Genomic DNA, 24,968 nt, shown 5'->3' on the forward strand with positions numbered 1-24,968 from the left:
CACGCCATAGGAATTGGGGTTCTAAGGCTTCTAACTACTTGAAACTAGTCTTAGCATCGTGTACTGCGAGTTTTCTAGGTACCCAGAAACCTGGTGCGTATTGGGGGTTGGGATGGAGCGGAAGGACTTTGAGTGTCTGCTCGCTCCGGCGTTCCTGGCATGAAATTGAAGCGTGAAATACAGGATGGCGCCTGTACCGATGCATTTAGGCACTGATATCGATTGGTATACAATATATATGGGTAATATTAGTTCATAGAGCAGCCTCCCGGTAATAAGGAGTCTGGGAAAGCGGCGTATATGCCTGCGTACATCATGCTGGAGGTTTTACGAATTGATTCGATTCCCGCTGCCTTAACACTCCCGGGACCGCCGGCATTATGTATTGACAATGTAGCACCGAGACTACTTGTTATATACACATGCCGTGTAGAAGATTGTGAATTCTATTCATAAGTCTAGAGCAGCGCACCATGAGCATATCTGCGTACAAGTGGCATCGAGACCACGCAGAAGCTACTTAGTAAAAGAGCTCCCATGGTCTGGACGCGGGATCCCGGTCTTCTAAGGCAATATCACTAGTCGTTCGTACTTCCCCATTGATGCTTTTTCCAGCCATCAAAAGCTTGTGTGCACTCCTCGGTGAAAAAACAGAGAGCATATTCCATCCCAGTTCCCTGGCATCTGGATCCTCACTCCAATTGCGCCAAGTTCCTTCACTTTCGATTTCACGATATGAGTGAATACATCCATCATGCCCTCTGCGCGCTCCTTGATCCCTGGGATTACTTCATCCTGTCGTTCGACTAGGTAATCATGCTTTCCGCTGAGTCCCTTATTCGCTTCTAAGATGCAATCCGCAAAACTAGGCCCTGCGAATGGAGGCCGGGAACCCGAGAATTTCTTTAGAGTAGTAATAGCGACAGAGCTGATCTTGAATTCTTCCTTAGACCAACTTTTGGGGTCATCACAGCACTTATCCGTTACCTCATGGTGCACGTCTAATGTTCAACTTTGGGGAGAGGGCATTTCGACAATTCGAGCCACCAAGAAGGGGTAGTCCAGCTCTCGGCGCGGAAAGTTTTGATGTTGTTCGGAGGGGTAAGAAAGAACGAACCGTCTTCGAATAAATGCGAAATTGTAAGTTCTCCCAGCTAATCTAATTTATTGAGGGCTCTCTCTGAAAATTTGCGAGAACTTCTTGCGATTCTTTTGGGTTATTCTCGTCGTCATAGAAATTTGGCCCGTCGGTCGAGAGACATGGGCGCTTTAACCTAACGGCTGTCGTTAAGATGGCCGTTTGGGTTGCTGATAACGGTCATCGGGAGCCATTCTCCATTGACCTTGAAAAGCACTGGGAAAGTCGGCGTTGAAGACAAAAGTTACCAAATGCTGAATGTCTAGCATAGGAAGCATTGTGAAGAAAGACTCATTGGAATCTAAGATTGAAAGTTCGATTTCACCGGGAGGTTTGGAGCGACAGTATGTCGCTAGTGGCAGCCAAAACTCTTGACCGATGATGAGGCTGGTGTTTCTATCCTGTTTGGTGAACCTAGCCCACCCCATCCTCAAAACCATGGTTAGCATATCATGTAGATGGAAGTCGGAGAAGTAATTGTCGAATATTTCTTCAAAATATTTACCATCGGGTCTGAATGAGATTGATATTGACATATCGAGGTTTCATCTTCCCTGAACGAAACAGCTCTGCCAAAATCTTTACAGATTCCCCATTCTGTAGTTCATTCAATTCCCATAACGTGAATTTTTGACAAACCTCCACCCCAGATCTAAAGAGCTTGCCTCTGTTGATGAATACAGACGTTTTTAACCTCCCCCAGTTGGATCTATATGATCTGATGTCTAGCGTATACGTAGACCAAAGGTGTTGATATGCAATGGGGTAAATTGATTTGCAAACCACAAGGAGGTCGAAGAGACGGTAGAGATGTCCTAGGATAGAAAGCAAAAGTTCTGGTAGCAAGGTCGCGAGAAATGCCTTTGGTGCCGAAGACTGTAGATGCGTCGATATCACGACTTCTGGTCCCGAAAGGTTGGTAGTATTCATTTTCGCGTGTAGACGGATTATAATGGAATGAGTACGAGGAGTTGATTGGAGATGCCAATCTAGGTACTGTCGATACCCTTGAGGTTCAGTTGGTTGCTGGGTTGCATTGAGGTCAGTTGATGTTCTGACCTCGGGACCTCAGGGGTTTAACATTTTTATGTTTAAGCTGGCAACGCGATACATGCTCAATCTTTATCTACTCCGTAGCCTATCGAAATACTATTTCCGGCCCCCGCGACGCGATTATAGCAACAGCCTACGTTCATAATTCTCAAATACCTACCTGTCTACAGGCCTGTTAACCTCGCGAGTCTGTTCAAGAACCGTCTACGAGTTTCAATTCCGGTGTAAATTACTTAATCTCGGTATGGAAGAAATGGTCTTACTGTGCACGATCACGTCGCAGGGGGCGGCAATAGCAAAAACGAGTTTTTTCATGTTGTTGTGTTGCAATGGAGGGGAGATAGCAAATGACCGAAATAGTAGACGGGGAGCATTGTTCTATCTTGCCTTTGTGTTGGAAAACAACGCATCTTTTGGCGGTTTGATGAGACCTCGCGCGAGGTTACGAGATTGGCACCCTGACCTGTGGTCAAGTATAGGGGAACATAGTTTGAGGAGTCTCGAAGACCCCCTAGGCCCTCTTATGCTCTTGTTTGAGGAACCTTTTGGATATACAATACAATGCGATACTAACCGTTCACCGGAGTTTATGCTGCTACGAAACGTGCTACGGAGCCTGGAGACGAGACAAGAAAAGGGGTTATCTACGATACTTTCAGGTTCTGATTGGTATCAATTCATATTGACCCATAGTCTCAGCCATTATTCGTCTCAGCCGGTACTAGTATACCGCCTAGTCTTGTATTGTTGAAGCTCTACGGTGACTATATATACCGTCGATTCATGCTACAATGTCGATTCTAACTGCGACACTGCAATGCCGCTGCAATGACACTCCCAATGGTGGTATCGCTATCACTATAGATAGGCGGATTCGCAGCCGCGACCCAATAGGCACTAATGATGCTATCACTAGCCGGATGTGATTCTTTATCACATCTGAGATAACATCGACGAATAGAAGTCGTCGTATTGCTCCGCACGCTTGACTTTGATCGCGTGTTCAGGCGGCTGTGGTTGGCTGGTGACGGTCCAGTCGCGTCACAGCTGAGTGGTCACATATCCTAGAGAGGAAAAATAATTGGGAATAAAAGAGATACCCATTCCCAACGGTACGCTACTACTTCTTTCTCTACATATTTTACTCATCATTCCCTGTGGGATAGTTAACATTGTAGCAGTTCGGTATAATATACGAAGAAAAATGCCGTGTATGCAACTAAACATCCCGGACTACCTCCGAGTGTCGGACGACGAGATTGATCGCGAGCTTGACCGGCTTTTTGAAGAGCTTCGGTGGATACAACTGACGGCCGAGAGACTCAACGCTGAACTAGCAGGTTCGACACCACGATGTGGGTGTATAAATGCATACCATCCTCCGCATGATCCGATATCCTCGATTTCAACATCAGAGGCATCTTCTTCATCGTCCTCATCGTCGGAGACAAGACGACGCCGGATATTTCCTCTGTTCCGATATTAAGATTAATTAGGAAACAGACGAAACGGCCCTTTCTGAAGCCCTTCCCATCAGGGTCGGAAGAACCCACCACCTGAACGGAACGAACGGTTGCAATATGGCACAGTTCCAGCCCAGCCTAATGGCCGTGTGTGGGATGGGATGGCTTGCCAGGGGTCGAGGAGGCTGGGATTTACTAAGAACCGTCCTCCATACTAACACCTGTAGTTAAGGCTGCGTTGGAGATCAACCTAGCAACTGGATCAGCTTCCTCGTCTCCGGATCTGTCGCAGTCGACGTTCTTGTTCGGGCTAAACCTTGGCTAAGCGACCAACCAAAACCCAATCCAGCTTATCCTTCTCTTCCTCTTCCTCTTCCCCTTCCTCTTCTTCTCTCTTTCTTCCTCTTCTCTTCTCTTTCCTCTCTTTCCCTCTCTATCCACTCACTATCCCATACGGACATACATAAACCTCACCTCTCCCTTCATTGGCTAGACTATAACTTCCTAGGCACTTACTGCCACTGCCACTCTATTACTATTACATATCATCGTCCTCTTCTGCCATACCATCCTCAACGGTCTTATATTATATATACATACGCCCTTGCCCCAGGTGTTTATATCAAAAGGAAACTCCTTCAACAAAGACAAACTAAAAGAAAGGGAACATATATATCTCATCTACAGATACCTCTCACTACTGTAGTTGTCACTTCTTACCAAACAATCACAGCTCTTCAAAGAAAAAGAGAGAAAAAGAAAGACATTCTAATACTACCACTTTTATAACTATTACTTAATAATAACCAAACAAACTGCAAAAATGGTCCTCTTCTGCAGCGCCCACGCCCAGCTCGACGACTCCTTCGACGAGGAATACGAAGTTGCCAATTACAATCTCGCTCAATCGGCCGAGCTCGAAGCTGCCGCCAGAATTCACAATGCCACTGTCCAACAGCCACAACAGTATTACGAACAACAGCAGCAGCAACCTCAAATGCCAATGCAAGCGCCAATGCAGCAGATGCAAATGCAGCAAAACTATCCTCTTCAACCTCAGTCATACAGCTACAGCTACACTGCTCACAAACAAATGCTACCTCTAACCAACTCTCATCATAGTTCTTCCGACGCAATGCAAATCGACAACCTTGTTTCAGGCAGTATGAACATGAATAACGGTTTCCAGCCAAGCAACACCCGTAGCAAACTCAAGCGATCATGCGAATTCGAATGCGATTCACCAGCGACTGACGCGTCCGGCAGCAAACGGGTCAAGCAAATCGCGTTCTAATTTACTAACATCTGAAGGGAAAGAAGAAGAAAAGGTCTGCGATGAGGATTTCTTTTTTTGTTTTTCCTTTTCCCCGATTTTCTTTTCCTTTTCTTTTTGGTATGGAATTGATTTCTTCTGGGTTCTTTTTCTGAAATTTCTTTACTCGGGCTCTTTTCCCTTGTCTTCCCTTGTAATATTACTTATTGATACCTCTTCTTGGAGTTATTGGGAGTCTCCAGCTGGTAGAATGTGGGTCGCTATTAAACCCGCTGGCGCAAGCACCGTTAATGGTGGATTCACTGCCGAACAAACATTCCAGTGGATATCCGCCGGACCATTTCCTTGTCCTTTTCTTTTCCTTCCATTTTATTCACCAGACACAAAATATTATCGGAAGGACAAGCAAAAAAAACCAAAAAAGGGTGGCACACATTATCATTAAAAGTTATTTTTCTTCTATTCATTCAGTGGATGCGTGCGATATGCTAGCTTGTGGTTCTCTTTTGTTTGACTGAATCGGAAAAACGTTTGTTCTTTGTCTTGTCTTGTCTTGCTCATATTTTTTTGTTTGTGAGGAGACTGAATTGGCTTGGTCAAAGCAACCACCGGCCAGCCATGGTTTCTAAACATGATTGATCACGCACATCTTCACTGTCTTTGATTATTTTTTTTTATGCTCTGCTTAAGGATGTATGTATTTAGGATGATATAAATCACGTATAAAGATTAAATTATTATAATATCCAGTGTTCTTCAGGAATTTCAATCCTGAGCCTTTTTTCTGGGGATTAGATGCAAACGGCCTGAAATGAAATAAGGGCGATGGAGGAGGGTTTTTTGGTTGGATACTTTTTGCCGGGTGCAGGATGCTAGTAATTGGATTTATGGCAATCCGAGACGAATTGCCATGTCCCCCCTCCTCCCAGAATTCAGGTAGGCGGTTTTGAGGGGGGTTTTGCAGGGGAATATTGCATTACATTACGGTATTACATCGCATTTGCATGCATCTGTGTGTACTTGCGGTAGATTATATTAGACTCGAGGCTACGATAGAATGCTTTGTCCGTGCGTTTGAACGTGTGTTCATTCTAATTTTCTGTACTTTCGGCGGAATTTATCGTAATAACGAGGTCTTTTAGAAATCATTTGGCTCTATGAAGGCAGCGCTGTGAGAATTAATAGAGGTATTCGTGTACACTACTACCTAACTGCGGCCTCTAATTATACGTATACCGAGGACGATTGAGGCAACTGGGATAGTAGTACACTAGTAGCCAAGCCCAGCACTCGATATCGTATATTATCAACGTTACTGGTTATCCGTGGATCTCAGTGGCTATGTTATAGCTATCATATCTATATCAGCCGAACCTCCAAAGATGCATTTAATGTCTTGTCGGAAGTGACGTCAAAGGATCTAGATCTGTGTTAACATGTTTCTCTTAGCTTGATACTCCGATAGAACAGAGAACTGAATTGAACGAGATAGTTACATGGACAATCAGGGCCCTGTTTCACGGAGATACACTTTCTTGACACTAGTAAAGAGGGCTTTTGACAAAAGACTTGCGCGTCGCCGTTAGAGCTGCGAAAGGGTCACATGCAAGGGCCCTTGAAATTCGAAATTCTAGTGCCGTTCTATAAACTAGCCCGCCTCTAGACCCTTCTAAATGCCACTTTTCTCAGCGAATACGAATGAGGGCTTAGATTTACAATTATAGCGCTGTCGTGTGACCGTGAGGGCAGTTCAAGAGGCAAAAAAGCTTGAGCGCGGGAGTACTACTTTATGTATGTATCTCATACATTAGTATGACCGCCATGTATGTCATTGGTAATATCAAAGGGTACAGATCGATCTGGTATATTATAATGGAGTATATTATATGGTATATAGCATGAAATCAATGCGAAACAGGCTGCTTTTGAGGAGTCAAAAGCTAGACAGGAGTCGAAAGTGTGTATACTAGTCTGTGACATATCCAGTCCAGTCGTATAAACCCGATTTATAATTGGAAAATACATACATCTTCTCATAGAATACCCCGTATACTTGCATGTGTATATATTATTATTGGACTGATCAAATTAATTTATCTGCATAACAGGCTATTGTCGAAGACAGAGGTAAAGGTTATACGTCAAACTCGGACTCGCTAAAAAAAACAGCGGTGGTTCCTGCGATATCCCGCAGCTGCCCCATCGAATTAACTCCAATTCCAATTCAACCTTCCCCAACTTCAACTTCAACTTTCAACCTCAAACTACCTACCATCTACCTACCTTCTATCAATGCTCACACCCGTCGCCCGCCTTCTCTCCACTTCAACGTAGCCTAGATGCTAGTCTGGTGCGAGTAGCTACTCTACCTGTCTCTATCTCTCCAATCTCCCCTCTTTAGTCTTTCATATCCACCTTAATATCTGAATATCTGCTTTTGTTCGGGGAGGCCCACCGTCAGTATGGGGAATGTTGGAAGTCACCCCGAAGACCCAGCGGCGGTCTTCATGCGCGATCAGGCCAGATGTATGCCTCTTCCTCTTTCTTGATTTCTGGTCCTTCCAGTCGGTACTAATCCCTAACTACGTATTGTAGTGACCATTACATCTCTCGTCGTCACAAATGCGAAGAAGAGGCCCATCGTCTCCATCACCCCGAATGCGTTCCCAAGCACCCGAGCTGTCCCCAAAAAGGAAATCGGAGACGATGCTCTGGTAGAATACGTTCAAGTATACTCCCGTTCTTTTCCTTTTCTCTTCCTTCCCCTCTGCTATTTCCCCTCTCTCTGTTCTCTTCCATACTGACAGAATATCCATTATCAAAGGACCCATACGTAACCACCCAAAGCCCCGGAATCCTCCTCAAACTCACCAACGAAGATGAACTCAACTTCGACTTTACATTCGTCGCCCGCCAGCGCCGTGACGAAGCCGGTACTGCCACCGACACAAATATCACTGGTCTGACCTTTATACTCGCCAGTAATCATCGGGAACTCGATGACCTCGTCACACGGGAGTTCCACGCCGATCCTAACCTGCATAAACATGCCAACGTCGACTTCTTAGGCGACTATTCCACCGGTGGCAGTCCCTCGGTGTCTTTCACATGGTGTTGGAAGTGGAGGCCGCCGAAAGGGGTGGTTGAGAAGTCGTCCGGGTATCGGAATACTTGTGCTGTGAGTTTGATACATGAATTTAGTGATATTGGAGCTTCGTGGCTGATATAGAGATCGAGTAGTTCGTCGAATATGACCAGAGAGCTCATAAGCTATCACGGCTAGCTGAGTTCTCGTTTTGGGTTCATAGTATGTTTAATTTCACCGAAGGGAAGCTTGATCGGAATTGATCTAACATTTATTAATAGATAAACAGCAGGTCACGCCGCTCGGCCTCGGTTTACTCGACCCTCGTCTCCTAACCCCCAAACTCCGTGCCACATCCAACATCTCCACCGATTCCAACGCCCTCTCCGCAGCTGGCGACCCACTTTCCGAACCCCTAACCCCAGGAGTCGAAGCCACAACATTCGATATGGCATCCCCACCTCAACCTTCCAAAGATACCACCTGCTACAAAGATGACGACATTCTCGACGACGGCCCACTATTTAGAGCTACCATGAAGGAAATGGAATCCCGTACCACCCTCCTCCGTCAGCGAATGAAGAAAGTCCTACGACGGGCCGATGCGGCAAAAACACACCAGGGCAACTTCAACGACTCCTTGGGTCTATTCGCCGACTCCCTCCGCGAAGTCGCCGCGAATAACACCTCCAGTATGAAACCGGCGCTAGAAGATTACTTTGAACGATCATCCAAGGAACTCCTCCGCTTCGAACGCCACAGGGAGGCGCATCTCCAAAAATTCATCATTGAGCCGATAACAAAACTCTACAACTTCGATATCAAAATCGCTGAAAACAAAAAGAAGGAGTTTGATGAAGAAAGCCGAGAGTTCTATGGATTTGTTAGTCGGTATCTAGGGATGAAGAATGATTCTGTTACTCAGAAGAAGAAATCGGAGAGTGATTCGAAGTATGTGGCTAAGAAACGGAATTTTGAGATTAAACGACATGATTATGGGAGTTTTATGCAGGATTTGCATGGTGGGCGGAAGGAGCAGGAGATGGTTTCATGTCTTACTAAGTATGCGGAAGCGCAGGCCAAGAGTTTGTTGAATACGGCGAAGAGAATGCAGGAGTTACAACCGCAGCTCGAGGCTTTAATGGAAGAAATAAAGAATTCGGAGAAGCAGTTCAAGATCCAGCGGTCTGAGAGGGAGGAAAGGAGACGGGCGATTGAAATGGGTGCTACTGTTTCTGAAGACACTTCTTCATCGGATATTGGTGGGCAGCAGGTTGTCGGTACTAGTGCGATACCCCCGCCTAGTTTGCCGGTTATCATGACCGATAACGGGAGTTTGGCGGCGAACATCGAGGTACCTGTTGCAGCTAGCGGTAACGGTACTACACCGGATGTCGTAACTATTAGAACTGTTTCTAGTCACTCTGGATCATCGCCACCGTTGGCGAGCGAATCGACTGCGACGATAGCAGCGTCGACTGTGTCGAGTTTGGCGCCGGCGGGGCTGTTGAGTCCCACCGGAACCGCGGATTCTGGGAAGTTTAAGGGGTTTAGGGATTTAGAGGATAAACTGGTGAACGGGGGTAGTAGTAGTGTTTCTGGGGTCGATAGGAAGAAGGAAGGGTTGTTGTGGGCGTTGAGTCGACCCGGTGGACATCATGATCCTAAGGCTTTGCCGAAGGTTAATTGGCATAAGTAAGTTTTCCACTATGATAAACCCTTTAAATAGTGAGTTGGGGGGATGCTGATTGGAATAGGTACTGGGTAGTTCTGGCGGCTGGCCAATTGTGCGAATACTCGAACTGGAAGGAAAAGCTGGATTTGCATAACGAGCCGATTAACCTCCGGATGGCGTCTGTTCGCGAAGCTCGGAATCAAGAGAGAAGATTCTGTTTCGAAGTTATCACACCACAGTATAAGCGCGTCTACCAGGGAACCAGCGAAGATGATATGAATAACTGGATTACAGCGATCAATAACGCGGTCAAAGGCATGCTTGAAGGGTCAAAGTCTAGGACCGCTTTCGACCCTAGCAAGCTAGTCGATGACCCAACAAAGAAGGATATCTCGCAAGTATTCGGCAAAGGATCTTCGTTATCGCACTTAGGCAGCGGACAAATTGCGGTTAGAGATCCTAGTCTTCATCATCACCATGGATCCAGTGGTAGTGGGAATTCACTGGCTGGGAATAATTTACAGCGAAGGATTACGGTTGGATCGAGACCGACTTATCCGCGACGGAGTAGTACCTTCAACGATGATCCTGATAAGTTGTTACAGATGATTAGGGATGCGGATGTTGAGAATGGACGGTGTGCGGATTGTGGGAGTACGGTTAAGACGGAGTGGGTTTCGATTAACTTTGGGATTATGCTTTGTATCGGTATGTTTGATTTCCTTTTACGCTGGTATCATAAAGTGGTAGTGAGGTGCTAATGAATGGAATAGAATGCTCGGGAATCCACCGATCCCTCGGAACGCATATTTCGAAAGTACGGAGTCTGACTTTAGACGTTAATTCGTTCACCCCAGACCTTACGGAGTTACTAGTTAGGATTGGTAACAAAATTTCGAATTCCATATATGAAGCACGACTCGATCCTAAAGAAAAATTGGGATCTAATCAACAAGTTACTCGGGAGATGAGGTTGAAATTTATTAAAGCGAAATATGAAGATAGAGCATTTGTTAGACCTCTTGCTGAGGGCTCTGGAAAGACGGCGGATGAGATATTAGTCGAGGCTGTTAAACGCGGGGATTTGGTGGGCGCGGTTTATGGGGTTGCTATTCGTGGAGATGTGAATTTTGTGGATGAGAGGGGGGTGCATGTTGTTTATTGGGCGTTGAGTTCTGGGGATCCGGTGAAGGAGGGTACCGAAGCCGGGGGTACTACCCCTGCTACTGCTGCGGAACCGTTATCACCGGGGAGTAAAGGGAAGGAAGTTAAAGAACCTACTTTCCCGCTTGCGGAGTTGTTATTACAGAATGGAGGGGCGGTAGGGGAGGTTATGGCGGGGAAGAAGTTGGTGATATCGAGTGCTGCGAAGGGATATTTGGCGTTGAAGAGTGCGAAGGCTGGAGGGTTTGATGGGGTTAAATCTGGCGGGAGTGGGGGGAATAGTGGGAAGGTGGGGCCGGGGAGGGAGAAGGCGCCTGGGAGTAGCGGTGGTGAAGGGGGAGTTCGTCGATGGCGGTGGGGAGTAGTGGAGGAGTAAGGAGTTCGCAGAGTTTGAAGGGGGGGTCGCAGAGTGGTGACGAGAGGGGGAAGAAGGAGAAGGAGGAGAAGTTGAGGAAGAGGGTTAGTACTAGCGGACGGATTGTTGGGTCAAGGGTTTTGGATAGTATGCGGTGACATGTGGGGTTTTTGAAGGGAGTTTTATCTTTAATTTTGGATCTCGAAGGAGGTGGTGGGTTATGATAACGATGAATTTGGTAATGGTAATAATGATAGTTTTTTTTGGTTTCTTTTTTGCTCTTTTGCAGAGTTTGGAGTTTAATATTTTTTTAGATGTTTTTCTTTGGTTTTCCTTTTTTGTTTTATTCATGATCGATTGGTGTTCTTGTTTTTTGATGTTTGGCTGGGTAATTGATACTTTTCTTATATATATTTCCTACCTGTGATGGCTTCCCTCCTCGAGTATATACGAGATGAAGGAGCAGATATTATATATAGCTCAAGGTAGCATTATACGACAGCGTGGGTTTATGGTATATGGAATATAATACCGATTTTATAGTCTGAACCCAAGGCGGCCGATTTTATATAAATCTTGTTTGCATTTTTAAATTCCTTCATATCATGAACACCCTTAATTTTTATTTTTTTGAGACTGGCCGGGTGTATTTTATTTCTTTCCTTTTGAAAGAGATAGATGGTACATGTAAATGTAGATGTACATATTCGGTAGATCTGAATCGATAGATGAAATAAATAGAAAGACATAAAACGCCGAATTTTGTTTTTATGTGTGTGTGTGTGTGTGTGTGTGTGTCCCGTTGTCCTTGTTCCTGGATGAATGCTAATATAACGTAAGTGGATAGAAAATAAATGAAATCAAATAGGAGACGGTACTGTTTTGCCGTTAAATTGTGGTAGGTAAGTATGTGTTTTTGAGCTGTGAGAAAGGAGATTCGTGATACATTGGCTCGGTTGTGAAAGGAGAGTCGTCAGATACGTGTCCCTGATTGTTTCTGAAAGAGTGGTTTCGATTTCGAAATTTCAGACGAGCGGCCGGTTTCAATGGGATTTTTGAATTTGGTGGTCTCTTCGCATACGACTGGGGGTTGTAGGCTTGTGATTCGTCACAAGCGAGCGGGTGGTCCGTCTTTGGTCGCCTGTGCTATTCGAGTAACACACCCTTCTCCCATCCTATTCGTTGAAGAAAGCGCTGTTGAGAATAGTATTGAAAAAAAGTTGTAGCAAAAAGTCCAGTTTTGCTTAGTTGTTCAAAGATATCGCGCTTCCCTTCCATCCTGTGGAAGTGGAAGAAAGAAAGGAGTCATGTCATGTCATTAATCCAGCGAATACGAGACTAACGACCAAAACCAATAATCCAGTTCTTAACTTCGGAATATCCTTTTCTGGATTACGAACTGCAGGACCGATCCTAAAGCTTGGTGCTATAGATGCTATTTGTGAAACAAATAATAAAAATGATCCGTTAGTTTACGTTCCCTTTAAAACATCCTGTTTTTTGCCCTCCGATGATGCCATAATTAATGGTAGGAGAATGTGTGAGTAATTACCTTCCCTCCGCTCCACGACGCCTTGATCTTCGCCGGGTACACGTTTTAATAGTAAACTGTCAAGATCTGATTCTGCGGATGTGGAGAGGGATATTGTTGTGAATGTGACCAAGAGGAAGAGGAGGATGCTGATTCTGAGGGGTTGGAGGGGGAGGTGCATCATGTAGGAGTCTTTCTGGGAGAGGGGATTTATGGAGAGGATGGTTTGGGGGGTTATTCTTCTGGGGTTTTTGGGAGATGATGAAGATATTATAGGAGCATTGTTTGGGGGTATCTGGTCTGTGGAGGAGTCGAGTTGTTCGATGAAGATGCTTCTACGCTTTTTGGGGGTTGGGTGGCCGGGTGGTATTGAGGTATTGGTATTATTCGGATTGGAGTTTGAAGTTGGATTTGAGAAGCGGGAACGGTAGGATGATGGTGTGAATGGCTTCTTTGTGGGGTCTGGTTGGGAGAAGACGGTTTGGTCGCGGATGTGCTGTCTGTTATTGTTTGTTTGTGAAGAAGAAGTGAATGCTGTTGGCGGTGGAGGTGGTGATGGTGATGAAGGTGGCGGGTGGTGTCGGGACGTCATTGTGAGAGGGGGGGGGGCGGGTATATGTATGAATGGAATGCCAGAGTGAACTGAACTGAACTGAACTGAACGGGGGGTGTGGGAGGGGTTCCCGTCGGTGAAGTTAACGTTGAGGAATACTCGCAGTCTTGGCTTCTGGTCCTCTTTTGGCGCCCTTTTCTTCTAGAACCCCGGATTTTGAAGGGTCAGCTGTTGGTCATGGGCTTGCCGATTTGGACCCTTTTTTGCCCTGGTTTTTTGGCTCTTGTTCTTGTTCGTCCGATGAATTCAGCCGGTGGTTTGTGCAGTGTATCACAAGACGCTTTGTATCTACTCTTTTAGCGGGGTCCTTTTTTTCCTTTCTGAGGAATCTAGATAGAAATAGCTTTGAAGAACTCGGAAGCAACGTCACAAGTGCCCACTTTGGAGTTGTGGATTTTTGGCGTCCACCGGCAGTCGCCGGCGATTGCCCGATCGCGTATGGTTCGTTGCCGTTGTTGGGCGGTGGTGGGTTCTTTTTATATGCGTATGTAACCTCGAATTCGAAGCGAATTTTGAATCTTTATTTTTTGGATGACAATGGTGGCAGTCTGCTTGCTTACCAGGAAAGGTTTGTATGTGTGTGTATATAATGAATTTGAGGTAAGTACCTTTAAGGGGAGAAACACCCGGCCGGCCCGCTTTTTGCTCTTAAACTGAGATGCAACGACTACGCCTATCCACTTCAACCGCAACGGAACCAGGGCTTTACCTCAACATCGACACATCGGCTACCACGTCTTACAAGGCTCTGACATTTGAGACAACTCCGACCTTCGGCGGCTGGGGACTCGAGAGGGATAAAAGACGACAGCTGAACTATGTTATATGCGGACCAGTCGGGACCGACAGCTACGTCGTATACCTCCAAACTGGCTCACAGCTTCCATCGGGCCCGGAACCTGCACAAACTATCTTACGATGCATTTGCCATACTCATGTTAAACCCCAGGCGGTTCGAGATCATACTGGCTGGAATGATAGTTCGTCTGTGAATACAGCGGCCTTACTGTAAATATATAGATCGGAATAAGAGAAATTGAGTAGCGTTGCACAGAATCTGATGCTGTTCAATATGAAAATCTGAAATTATCAGTGCCACCGCGCCTGCTCAGGAATGTTAGTCAACCAGAACGGCGTCAATCGCGACCGGAAGAGTAGCAAGGATTCGAGGTCTTGATTCCCGAAACCGGTATGGGGACGATTTCTTTGTCACGACATCTTACGTCAAGGGAACATTTACGCCCGATAAACCTTAGCAGGTATACATGACAATAATGAAATATTAGTATTAGTGAAATAGCATTTTAGTAATCAATTCCAATCCCGAGTACATCTTGCCCGGTGTGCCCCATCATCAACGGTGCGGATACCGGGAACGCAGTCTGACCTGTGAGAGTGGTAGTCGGCAGGCCACTTTCTTTTAACAAATCCCTGATTAGTGTAACCAAGGCGATATCGCTATCCTTTGCGCCGATAATCCCAATGCTGACCGGTAGCCACTCCTCTCGCTCCGTCACGCGTGAATAGAACTTCGTTTGTCCAACTAAAATCCGTTAGCTTTGGATCTGCAGGTTCGGAGTTCAAGGCCATTTTGGAGCATACTTGGAAGAATGAATTCGGGTGCCTGGGCATACGGTGAGATGTAGTAAAAATAAAACCCTTCGCCGACCCACGATGGTGCTCTAGAAGAGGGGTCTACTTAGTCATATTCCCGAGGGTAGCAAGAGTTAAGGAGAACGAAAATATACTCTCGGTAAATGTCTCGGTAGTCAGGCTCGCCTGAGGTCCAGGGGAGGATCAAAATGCTTTCCGAATTCCCTTCTCCATCTGACTTTAGTAAAACTTCTTCCGCCCACCGTTTGAACACTCCCCGTGTTTTATGGCCATCCTCATGCATCTCTTTTGTTACGGAGGGTGCGGTTTTGCTAGAGAAACTCAAGTTAGCTGAGAGCAGGTTGGTTGGTGCTGACATACTTACAATCGAGATTGTCCCTGTGGATTGAAATATGGTTTCGTTCCAAACTTCTTTTCATGGTCCCTCGTTAATTGCTGGTACGAGGCAAGGATATCTGGTGCGGTGGTGTAAGGTAGCGTGTTCTCGAAATACTCGTGCAGCGACTTTTTGGTTCCTAGAGGGTTTGTTTGCGCCCATAGGTCTACAAGATCGACTTCTGTCTTCTCAAACCCCAGGAACTTTTCGAGCTTCGCAATAAATGCTTCGAAAACCTTCTGGCCTTCGGGATGCTTGACCGGCCAAAAATCCGTAGGGTAAAAAAGCTTCTTAGGCTTCTATTTTAGGCCGTTAGCCACAAGCTCATACTAAAACGCGAACAGAGTGAAATTACTTTTATTTGCGCAGGTTTGGATAGTTTCTCGTAGAGAATAGTCGCGATTGAAAGGTAGAGTTCGATGTCTCTGGTGATAATTCCTAGTGTATCGAAGGTCGGCGACCACGGAGTGACACCAAACATATCTGAAGCACCAACTGAGGAGCGCATTGAGAACAGTCCGGTGACTGCAGCTGGCGACCGAATACTTCCACATGCTACCTTCTATGTTAGCCTTCTGCTCGATTCAAGGAATCGCAGATTTGCAGGGAACCTACAATCAGATCCGGTCACGAAGTCTAACCAATCGTAGGTAGCTAGCGCTGCTCCGCTGCCAGCGCTGCTTCCGCTCGGTCCCTGATACCCATCTGCCCGAGGGTTAAAGGGGGCATGATAGTCAATCCAGTCGCCAGTCGCCCATTCTGTATCCGCAAATTGCGTTGTTCGCAGTTTACCGACAAGCACCGCCCCAGCATCCAATAACTTCCGGACTCCGGTGGCGGTTTCGTTTCTCGGTGGGTACGTGGATTTAAACGCTCGGGAGGATACTCCAGTTCGAATCCCTCGAAGGTCTTGATTATCTTTCATCGCGAACCTCAAACCCGCCAAAGGTTTCTCTGTACTCCGTTTGAAGTATAGGCGTGACGGGACGGCTACAGTTAGCGAAGTCGGATACTCGTCAGCAAATGCTGATACCTCTAAAGACTGGTAGCTACAAATAAATCTCGTCAGTATTATACTAGTCTACAAATATAATAGTTTATACTCACGATGTTAAATCATCTGGATTTTGTGTTGTCGACACAATGAAAGCATCATTTAAATCTGGATACAGACGGGAAACTTTATGAAGTTGCCCATCTACCATGAAGTATGGGCCGTTGGGAATGGGCGCTCTTGAGGCACGCAGACTTTTAAGCCCCAAATCATATGCAGGACCGGAAGCCAACTGAGCGTATTCTGACCCATGGGGTAAAGATACAATTATCTCCCTGGCAAACTCGAGAGACCAGACGTCGTCTTCCTGCCCAAACCCGAAAAGTAAATCTTCTATAGCCGTTGTATTAAATTCCTCGATGCTGCTAGCAACAATAACAGTACATGGACCCGTATCAGTGCCTCTGGGCCCATAGAGAAGATCAAGAGGTGGAATATCCTAGAGCTATCTTTTAGTAACGCTACGCTTCTTCTCTTCTATCATTTGCACGAGCTTCAAATTCACTTACCAGAGGGGTCGGAGATATGTAGTATGGAATAGTTCCTATTCGCCGTAGAGGCCCCTGAAGACCCGCCGCCATCGCTAGTAGTGGAAGATGAAGGCCAACAATCAACACTAAAGATATACTCCAAGAAATCATATTTGATATCGATGTTTCCTGTCTTTCGTGTTAAAGACGAAAATTTGATCGCTATCATCGGTCGATGCCTGGAGAATGACGCGACGCTTTAAAAAGAAAGTGAGGAGGGCCGTGACACCCACCTAAGCCTCTCCCTCGCGATCGGGACGGAGCCGGGCAACATTGGTCATACGCATCTCGCAACACGGTGCACGAGGCTGGGAGATAACGATGCACATTCTTGAAGTGCCTACTTATCTCATGCATCCTGGCTGCCGTGGGGGCGGAAGCTAACTATCTTCAGGAAGATGGGTACCTCGCCCCGCCTCGCACTAGTATCCGATAGGAAAAGCGGGGGAAATGAGGCTCTAACTTTTGCAACGCACGATAATGCCACACACCCAAGATATGATAGGTTGGGGCTCATATGCTCATATCGTCGGGCTGAGCTAGACTATAGGGACAGAATTCGAAGTTAAAGAGGGGATTCCCTCTCCTCTCTGGCCGGCAGATTGTGGTAGGCTGGGTCTTCTCAGCTTTTTTGTCCAAGCTTCCCTTTCCTCGATTCTTTACTTGACCGATTTCTCGCAGCCTTCTAAGGCTTGCTCTTTACAACCATGGAGGCAAGCACCAACCCTAGCCCTGCCGGCACGCCAGCCCCAGAAGAAAGGGAGAAACAATACCAAGATGCATTCGCTTGGGATCTAGATCGAGAGTCTGATCTCAACCAGCCATGGAGAGCATATTGGCCTCCTCAGAACATCGAAGCGTTCACCGAAGAGGAACTTAAAGAACGCCCATGGCTGACTTGGACGCGAGATCCGAACAAACCAAATGACAAGCCGTGGTATCAATGGGTTAACGATTTTGGGAGGATGACGGCTATTGAATGCTCAAGCGATTGTCCAAACTGTGGCGGTCGCGGCTGTGTAGGTATCCCAATGGATCATTTCATGCTATCTCAAGTTGCAAGCTGACCATTTTTTCCTCCTCTTCTTCTTGGTTTCACATGTAGCACGTTTGTTCAACCGCAGCTGAAGGTGGATAAGGCATAACGTTGCTAGAATCTAGGGCCGGGATTGGATATTCGGGCATAATCTCCATCTTTGTGACCTAAGGGACTGTTTGAAGAATGGGGCTCGGCAAAATTTCTGGAAACCTTTCTCATCTAGCCAACAATTTTTATACTTCTGGATGGAAATTAAATTGCATTTTAAATTCATTTACCAATATTTCTACGTCATAAGCACTCTTTAATTCGTGAACGCGATTCATTCGATGGTGCGATATCGATCTCGCAGCGACATTAGTTAAATACGAAATATGAAAGTAACGTTTGAGGCCAATTTAATAAAAGCTTCTGTGACGCAAAATAAAGATTCCTAAGCTTTTAGAAACACGAAAGTTCGAACTTCGATGCTTTCGCGGTGCGGGGTATCGGCTGGCTGGTCCTGGTATGGAAACGATGCGTGGGGCGAGACTAGTTGACGAGTTAACTTCCGCTGTTCGTAATTTCCTTCCCTCTAGATTGAACTTACATTGGGCTACACTAGGATCTAAGGCAGATTTAGAATCGAAGCACTTGACGAGCAATGCTTCATTTTCTTTCTGAGCATCAATATAATACCATCTGTGTTTCGGATTCGGCCAGAAGTTGTAGGTTTCCCCGAGATAGTCCGGGAAAACTATGTCGGTCGGAACACGGTCGTGAGGATCTACCGTTCGATAATCGCAAACAGCAAGTGGATAGTCGTAAACAGGCCCGCGGAGAGGCCTCCAGACGCTAACAAGAACAAAGAATCAGCGAGGAGGAGCATTCTATAACGAGACATCGCCACAAATATGCCCTTACTTGACGATGAGAGTACGATACTGGGCGTTCTCCACGGCTTCCTTTGGGTGGAAGTAGTGCAATCGTCGAACAGCAGCCCGAAAAGTTTGGTCTAAATCCCTTTGAATTCAGCTCGAAGACTCTGCTACATAGGAAGGCTGCGGCCTACCGGCATGGATAGCGGCGAACGGTTGTGCTTTGCCCGGTGTCCCTCTTGAATTTCCAGGAAGGTTCGGGTTTCGTCGTCGGACCTATTGGGTCGCACTGGGTATCAGACAATTGCAAACAGAAAAATACGGAACAGAAAGGTCGAGACCCCTTTGGATTTGGGGCTATAAATCCGAGAACCATACTTGGTAGTCCCAGGGAATGATGCTGTGGACCTTTTCCCTGCCAATTGCATCCGCGATACACTCTGAGGTTTCCTTGTAGTAGATGTCCATGATCTTTCTTGGGTCCTCAAAATCATGATATTGCATCTTGGTATGAAAATTAGTGACTTGGAACCCACTTGTATCCAACGAGAAATGTTCCTCATTGTTCCGAAGGTCTGTCAGCAATAGCCCTCGCAAGGTGTGAAGGACATTGGTCTGCCTAGCATTTTCAATCTGGTGAACTGGGATGTTAAGAAAGAATGGCTTCTCTTTTTCGTATACTTGTAAAGGTTTCAAGTAGAACATATACGAAATCTGAGTTTTTGGATTGGATTGGTCTATAGGATGGGGGCTTAACCGCAAAGTCCTCTCGCGGATTTCTTGCTGATCGATTTCCTCTGCATCTCCTCCGCCATACGCCATGGAGATGTCAAGAAGGGACGGCCTCGAAATACGCCCATCTGGATCCTCAATTCTCGAAGTCATCGTAGAGTTTTGTAGATACAGCTATGATCTAGGCGTAGGATGAAAGATAAGAGAGTGTTAAAGGTCTCCGCCTTCTTTAGAGCCTTACTTAAATCTCCCAAGAAAATGTGGTCTTCGGGTCCAACAAGAGGCGAGCGGCGGCCCGATATTTGATCATCGATCATTCACTGCCGTCCTGCATTGTACTGAAATACCAACCTTGCCCTTCTGCCTGGCCGGATATATCAAATAGACACCGATAGAAAACGTGGGGTTTTACCTTCTCGGCGATGTCGAAGACGCATATTACCCCCCCTCCCTCTTCCCGTTTTGATTTCGTCGTGCAGCATGTGTGGGCAGACACCTTGAGCAATGATATGCCCTCCGACGATAACCTCACAGCGCAAGGCAGCGTTGGTCTTGCATGATGCGCTAGCATCGGAATCTTGAAATTTATCTTTCAGCCTCCTACAGCAGCCAGTAGTATTTTAGCAGGATCGCTTAGGAGGTGTGAATGGATGTCCGGACGGCTTGAGAAATGATAGGTTCTCTAACGGTGGATCTGCGGCGCAAGGCAACATTGCATTGTCATATTACAGGGCGCAAACATCCCCAAAATTCATCCTTCAGCCTTCTGGTACTCAAGCCGGTGGCTATTTAGTGTATTTAATGGAAATGTGTACTTGGATGGTTGAAACATGGATTCGGATATTGTGATCTTTGCGATACGTAAGCCTACAAATACCTCCTTTGTTGAATTCAGGATAGTGGATTTAAACCCGTTGGAATAAGACGTTATGGGATTATGGCGGAAGCCGTCGGAATTGCCTCCGCAGCGATAACTTTCATATCTGCTGCAGTTGTGGTTATACGTACAACGCAGCAGGTCACCTCGGACTTTCGAACCTGCGCAAAGGATCTTTCAGACCTCGTCGATGAAATTACGCACTTAGACAAAATTCTACAGAAACTACAAGACCTAGAGACGGCTATATCGAAGTTTCCCAATCAAGTCATCTCGGAAGCTGGCCTAACGGCCCCATTTCGTAATCGTTGTACACGGGATCTGAGAGGTTTAGAGGAGTGTGTAACTGCACTTCGACGGAACCTCAACGGTAACGTCTTCCAGCGGCTCAAGGCAAAACTATATTGGGGAGTCGGGACTAAATTGAAAGCAAAGCAATTTACATCAAAAATTCAAGAGTACAAGGGGTCTCTGACTGTAGCATTGGATGTTTTCCAGAGGTTGGTAACACCATTTAATTTTCGATTTCATATGAATTCATATCCAGTTTACTAACATACGCTTTGCCTATGTAGTTTTGTCTCATTACATAATACCGAGCAACTTGACGGCATACAAAACAGCATTACCGAAAATAAGAAGTCGCATGACAAGAAACTCCATAACATTACCCAAAACCTAGACCGATTGAATCAATCATCCTCCCAGAGCAAGCGGCTGTTAAGCGACTTTCAAATCGCAATTGAGACGATTGATAAACGCCTCAAGGAAGGACCTATTGAGAAGAGAAAAAAAATGGTATTAACCTTGCCTTGCCATCAGATTCCATATCCACCAAATGGCCACTTCCTCGGCCGTGAGAGTTTATTAGAGGACATAAAAAATACTTTACAGGCAGAGAAGGTACCTGGGAGTCAATTGGCTCTCAAGGCTTTTGCGTTATACGGTATGCCTGGCGTTGGAAAAACCCAAACCGCTCTGCGATATGTCTACTCGAATACCGACTATTACAAGATCATTCTGTGGATATCTGCAGATGAGACCAATAAAATTTTGCAAGACTTCTCCTCTGCAGCAACTTTACTGGGTTTGGACGTCAACTCTAATGACCTCATGGAAAACTTTCGGGCAGTTAATAACTTTTTGATAGCCTTCGGTACGCACTCCTTCAGCCAATATAGTCACCTATAACTAACATGACGGGTGGCACCAGATAAACCATGGTTAATCGTATATGATAACGCCGATGATCTAGATATCTTACAGACCTATTTACCGACAACGAACAAAGGTAATGTTCTTGTCACGAGTCGGAATCCGGAAGCAAGGCATGGAGCTATTGAGTCCGGTGCCGAAGTAAGCACTCTTGACCAAAAAGATAGCGTCAAGCTTATGACAGTACTGCTTGAGCAGAAATTCAAAGCAGTCGACCCTCTCAAGCTTGCTACTCTCTCATACCAACTCGGGCATCTCCCGCTTGCTCTCGACCAGATCGCCTCGTATCTTCGGGAATCAGAATGTCCGCTAGACGAATTCATCAGGATTTATGCAGACAGAGAGCAAGCTCTGCAGCTCCAAGAAACGAAAACGGCGAAAGTTCCATGGTATGCACATACTATCGCAACCTCATTTGACCTAAGCATCAAAAAGCTTAGCATAGAGGCTTCTACAACTCTAGAAGTTTTTGGGTTCCTGCATCCCGACGCTATTCCCGATATAATGCTGGACGACAAAGAAGCAGGGAGTTTCCTTAATAAGAGTCTGTCAAGATACAATATAATCCGGGACCTTCGTCGATTCTCTCTCATCACGTACAATGAGAAGTCGAGATCTATTTCGTTGCATAGGCTGGTCCAAGATGCTGCGTTAAGACAGACAATATCTAAACCTCTACCCAATGAGGCTTTCGGAATTGTTGTGCGACTTCTCTATCAAGCATTCCCCAAGCAACATCCATTCAGAAATCATATGACAGAATTGTGGGAGGAGTGTGAGAAGTACGTGCCACACGTTATTACTTTTCATGAAAGATTCGCGAACGCCGTGAAAACAGTCGAACCGCACCTCCAGGTTTCATTCTGCGAGTTACTATATAATTGCTGTTGGTCAGTTGCACCCTTGCCGTTGGACTCAAAACCATTGACGTGCTAATATATATCCTGGAATAGGTACCTCTTCGAGCGCGGTCGCTTTGATACAAGTCTTGAAATTGCTCGTACTGCGGAACTAATCTGCGAAAAGGCAGATATTAAGGACGGAGGCCTTCTTCTGGCCGACATCTATACAGTCCAAGGTGCTATGCACACTGAACTTAGCGACAACGTGGACGTCGCGACAGAGCTTTTCCAAAAGGCTCTCGAGGTTCGAGAGGCAGCCGTTACCGCCGGCGCTTTGGAGATTGACCACCCAAACCGTGCAAATTCTTTCATGAATCTCGGTGTCAGTGTCGCAAATTCAGATCCCGCAAAGGCCCTCGAGTTGCAAAAACGGGCTATCGATATCCGAGAAAGCACAACGCGTTTTCAGAAGGAACAGGAATCCTCTTTATCCCTCAACTATCTTAATATTGGTAGGTGCTACTGGATGGTAGGGGACCCTGACCAAGCTGTCATTTCTTTCCAAACATGCATTGCGATCGTTGAGGAATTGGAGACACGTACAAAAGGGTCGTACATTCAGTGAGCCTCCCCATCCCAATATATTGCAACGCTATTTTACAATGATTCTGCACGCATGCTAACCCATCTAGAAAACCAATGGCTCTTAGCGCCCTCGGAAATGTACAAATCGACCAAAAGAAGATGGGAGAAGCCCTCACATCGTGGACAAAGGCCATGCAATCAATGGAAGAAATTCTAGGAACGTCCCATCTAAAAACTGCCTCCTGCTACTACAAAGTCGGGTGGCTAGTCCACAAACAAAAGGAATATAATCGAGCAATGTATGCGTTTCTCAACCTCCCAGCTTTGTATTTTCCCATAACCACCACCCCCGTCGACAGGATTTACTGACATGCAAAATTCTCCTCACAGCGACCTCATCAACCTCGCCCTCGACACTTATAACAAGAAGACACCCACAACTGTTCGCGGTGAGATTGCTCGAGCGAAGCGCATGCTTGCACGGGTCCAAGAAGATGCAGGCCTGGTAGAAGCAGCTAAACAGAATAAAAGAGAAGCAGAAGAGCTTAAATTTAGCATCACTGGCAAGGTTATTGGGGAGGAAGAAACGGAGCAGGATTACGATAATTTGGTGGCATACTTTTACCGGTAGCATTGCCTTGTAGTCTCCTTTGATTTTGATTCCAGTTGTTCTTAAGTCGTCCGGCTACCTCTATTTATCGTGAATTCAACAACTTGTTTATTTCTTTAAAATATTCTATATTCCCTAATTTATCACTCCAACCTGAAACTGACTCTCTGATCAACCACGTTACGCTAAATTTTCAAGATGGGCCGACATAGTGAAGTTTCTCACATAATAGATGCACCTGATCGGCTGAGAGATGTGGGTGGGATACTTTTCGCGATTTGTTGTCTCTGTTGTATATTTCACCGTGCTCTGATTCGTCAGTTGTTGTCATACAGTGGCAAGAATGTTTAAACGTTTGATTCAAAAAGACGCGATTTGTATAAAGAGAAACTTTGTGTTCAAGTTCGAGCTAATTTCGGGTCGAGTAAATATCGTTAAGCAATAGTCTGGTGGGCTGCACGAATAATAAGACTACAATAACTATGACCTCGAAGTTTGTAAGAAATTCTGGTTTTGGAAAAGCATCTTTTTCTCATGGACGACATCTCGTTGTTGCGGTTGTGACTATATAGGCTTCGAACAACATTTGCGGGTCGGTTACCGATTTTGCCCGCCGGCCTAGCTTGAGCATATGCATTGATTTTCGCGATGAGCCTTCGTTCTTGTATGAGCTTATGAAGGCTTCGCACACGATAAGAATTAATGTGTTTCACTCAACTTTGCTCCTTCTTCTCCCTCTTTTTTTTTTTCTTAAGGGATTTGTGTTACGTTGTCTAATTGCCTCTCCACAAACAAAGTGTCAAGCGCACAAAAGTCCACATGCATGCATTCAGCTTCAGAATTTTTTATGTCGGTCAAATTATGGTTGGTAATTGTTACCAGCGTCGCCTGCGGGAGCCGACTTGTGATGCTGAAGTACGTTTTACCTAACTTTAGCTAAATGTAACGCGAGAATCTTTTCTGATTGGGTCAGCCTTAGGGTATACCTAGTCAGCGGTGCGAATAGGAAGCATTGAAGTTCAGCTCCAACCACCTAAGGTTCTTTATGCTAATATGGAATGTCGATCGGTAAAAAAGATCACGTATAAAGGGACAAAAACCAGGATGCAAAAAAAGTCTATCTTCACGCCGTATCCAACCGGCCTTATTGATCCAAAACACACCCCCAATGACCAAATACTAGTTACATGGGTAAAAACCTGCTCTCGCATACCCTCTGCTTGTGGGCATCTCTTTTGCGTGTTTCCGATGTAGAATTTCAATAATGTAATCACAATGTAGAATATA

At 45.8% G+C, this 24,968-nt stretch overlaps 8 protein-coding genes across 8 annotated transcripts; 4 read left to right on the forward strand and 4 right to left on the reverse strand.

The window, feature by feature from the left end:
• Positions 1-1,287: 1,287 nt before the first annotated feature.
• On the reverse strand, positions 1,288-2,068 carry DFL_009036 (uncharacterized protein; the record flags this gene model as incomplete). The annotated part of the gene is made up of 2 exons (XM_067638859.1): positions 1,288-1,552; positions 1,644-2,068. The coding sequence occupies 2 exons, from the start codon at positions 2,066-2,068 to the stop codon at positions 1,288-1,290; spliced, it is 690 nt and encodes a 229-aa protein (XP_067486705.1).
• A 2,409-nt stretch (positions 2,069-4,477) lies between these two features.
• On the forward strand, positions 4,478-4,948 carry DFL_009037 (uncharacterized protein; the record flags this gene model as incomplete). The annotated part of the gene is made up of 1 exon (XM_067638860.1): positions 4,478-4,948. The coding sequence occupies one exon, from the start codon at positions 4,478-4,480 to the stop codon at positions 4,946-4,948; it is 471 nt and encodes a 156-aa protein (XP_067486706.1).
• A 2,441-nt stretch (positions 4,949-7,389) lies between these two features.
• Positions 7,390-11,227, forward strand: DFL_009038 (uncharacterized protein; the record flags this gene model as incomplete). Its single annotated transcript, XM_067638861.1, has 7 exons — positions 7,390-7,453; positions 7,523-7,656; positions 7,752-8,105; positions 8,168-8,234; positions 8,294-9,707; positions 9,770-10,395; positions 10,461-11,227. 7 exons carry the CDS (start codon positions 7,390-7,392, stop codon positions 11,225-11,227), a joined length of 3,426 nt encoding a protein of 1,141 aa, XP_067486707.1.
• Positions 11,228-12,678: 1,451 nt separating this feature from the next.
• Positions 12,679-13,329, reverse strand: DFL_009039 (uncharacterized protein; the record flags this gene model as incomplete). The annotated part of the gene is made up of 1 exon (XM_067638862.1): positions 12,679-13,329. One exon carries the CDS (start codon positions 13,327-13,329, stop codon positions 12,679-12,681), a length of 651 nt encoding a protein of 216 aa, XP_067486708.1.
• Positions 13,330-14,654: 1,325 nt separating this feature from the next.
• On the reverse strand, positions 14,655-16,975 carry DFL_009040 (uncharacterized protein; the record flags this gene model as incomplete). Its single annotated transcript, XM_067638864.1, has 8 exons — positions 14,655-14,893; positions 14,953-15,032; positions 15,099-15,275; positions 15,329-15,639; positions 15,696-15,895; positions 15,956-16,389; positions 16,448-16,833; positions 16,904-16,975. 8 exons carry the CDS (start codon positions 16,973-16,975, stop codon positions 14,655-14,657), a joined length of 1,899 nt encoding a protein of 632 aa, XP_067486709.1.
• A 656-nt stretch (positions 16,976-17,631) lies between these two features.
• Positions 17,632-18,062, forward strand: DFL_009041 (uncharacterized protein; the record flags this gene model as incomplete). Its single annotated transcript, XM_067638865.1, has 2 exons — positions 17,632-17,943; positions 18,030-18,062. 2 exons carry the CDS (start codon positions 17,632-17,634, stop codon positions 18,060-18,062), a joined length of 345 nt encoding a protein of 114 aa, XP_067486710.1.
• Positions 18,063-18,396: 334 nt separating this feature from the next.
• DFL_009042 (uncharacterized protein) lies at positions 18,397-19,705 on the reverse strand (the record flags this gene model as incomplete). The annotated part of the gene is made up of 5 exons (XM_067638866.1): positions 18,397-18,494; positions 18,553-18,797; positions 18,867-18,957; positions 19,015-19,096; positions 19,199-19,705. The coding sequence occupies 5 exons, from the start codon at positions 19,703-19,705 to the stop codon at positions 18,397-18,399; spliced, it is 1,023 nt and encodes a 340-aa protein (XP_067486711.1).
• Positions 19,706-20,489: 784 nt separating this feature from the next.
• DFL_009043 (uncharacterized protein) lies at positions 20,490-23,702 on the forward strand (the record flags this gene model as incomplete). The annotated part of the gene is made up of 7 exons (XM_067638867.1): positions 20,490-20,929; positions 21,005-21,585; positions 21,643-21,785; positions 21,843-22,534; positions 22,598-23,107; positions 23,179-23,370; positions 23,462-23,702. 7 exons carry the CDS (start codon positions 20,490-20,492, stop codon positions 23,700-23,702), a joined length of 2,799 nt encoding a protein of 932 aa, XP_067486712.1.
• Between the last annotated feature and the right edge of the window lie 1,266 nt (positions 23,703-24,968).

This window comes from Arthrobotrys flagrans (genome assembly GCF_004000055.1).
Source record: "Arthrobotrys flagrans strain CBS H-5679 chromosome Unknown unitig_1, whole genome shotgun sequence".
Classification (NCBI taxonomy): domain Eukaryota; kingdom Fungi; phylum Ascomycota; class Orbiliomycetes; order Orbiliales; family Orbiliaceae; genus Arthrobotrys; species Arthrobotrys flagrans.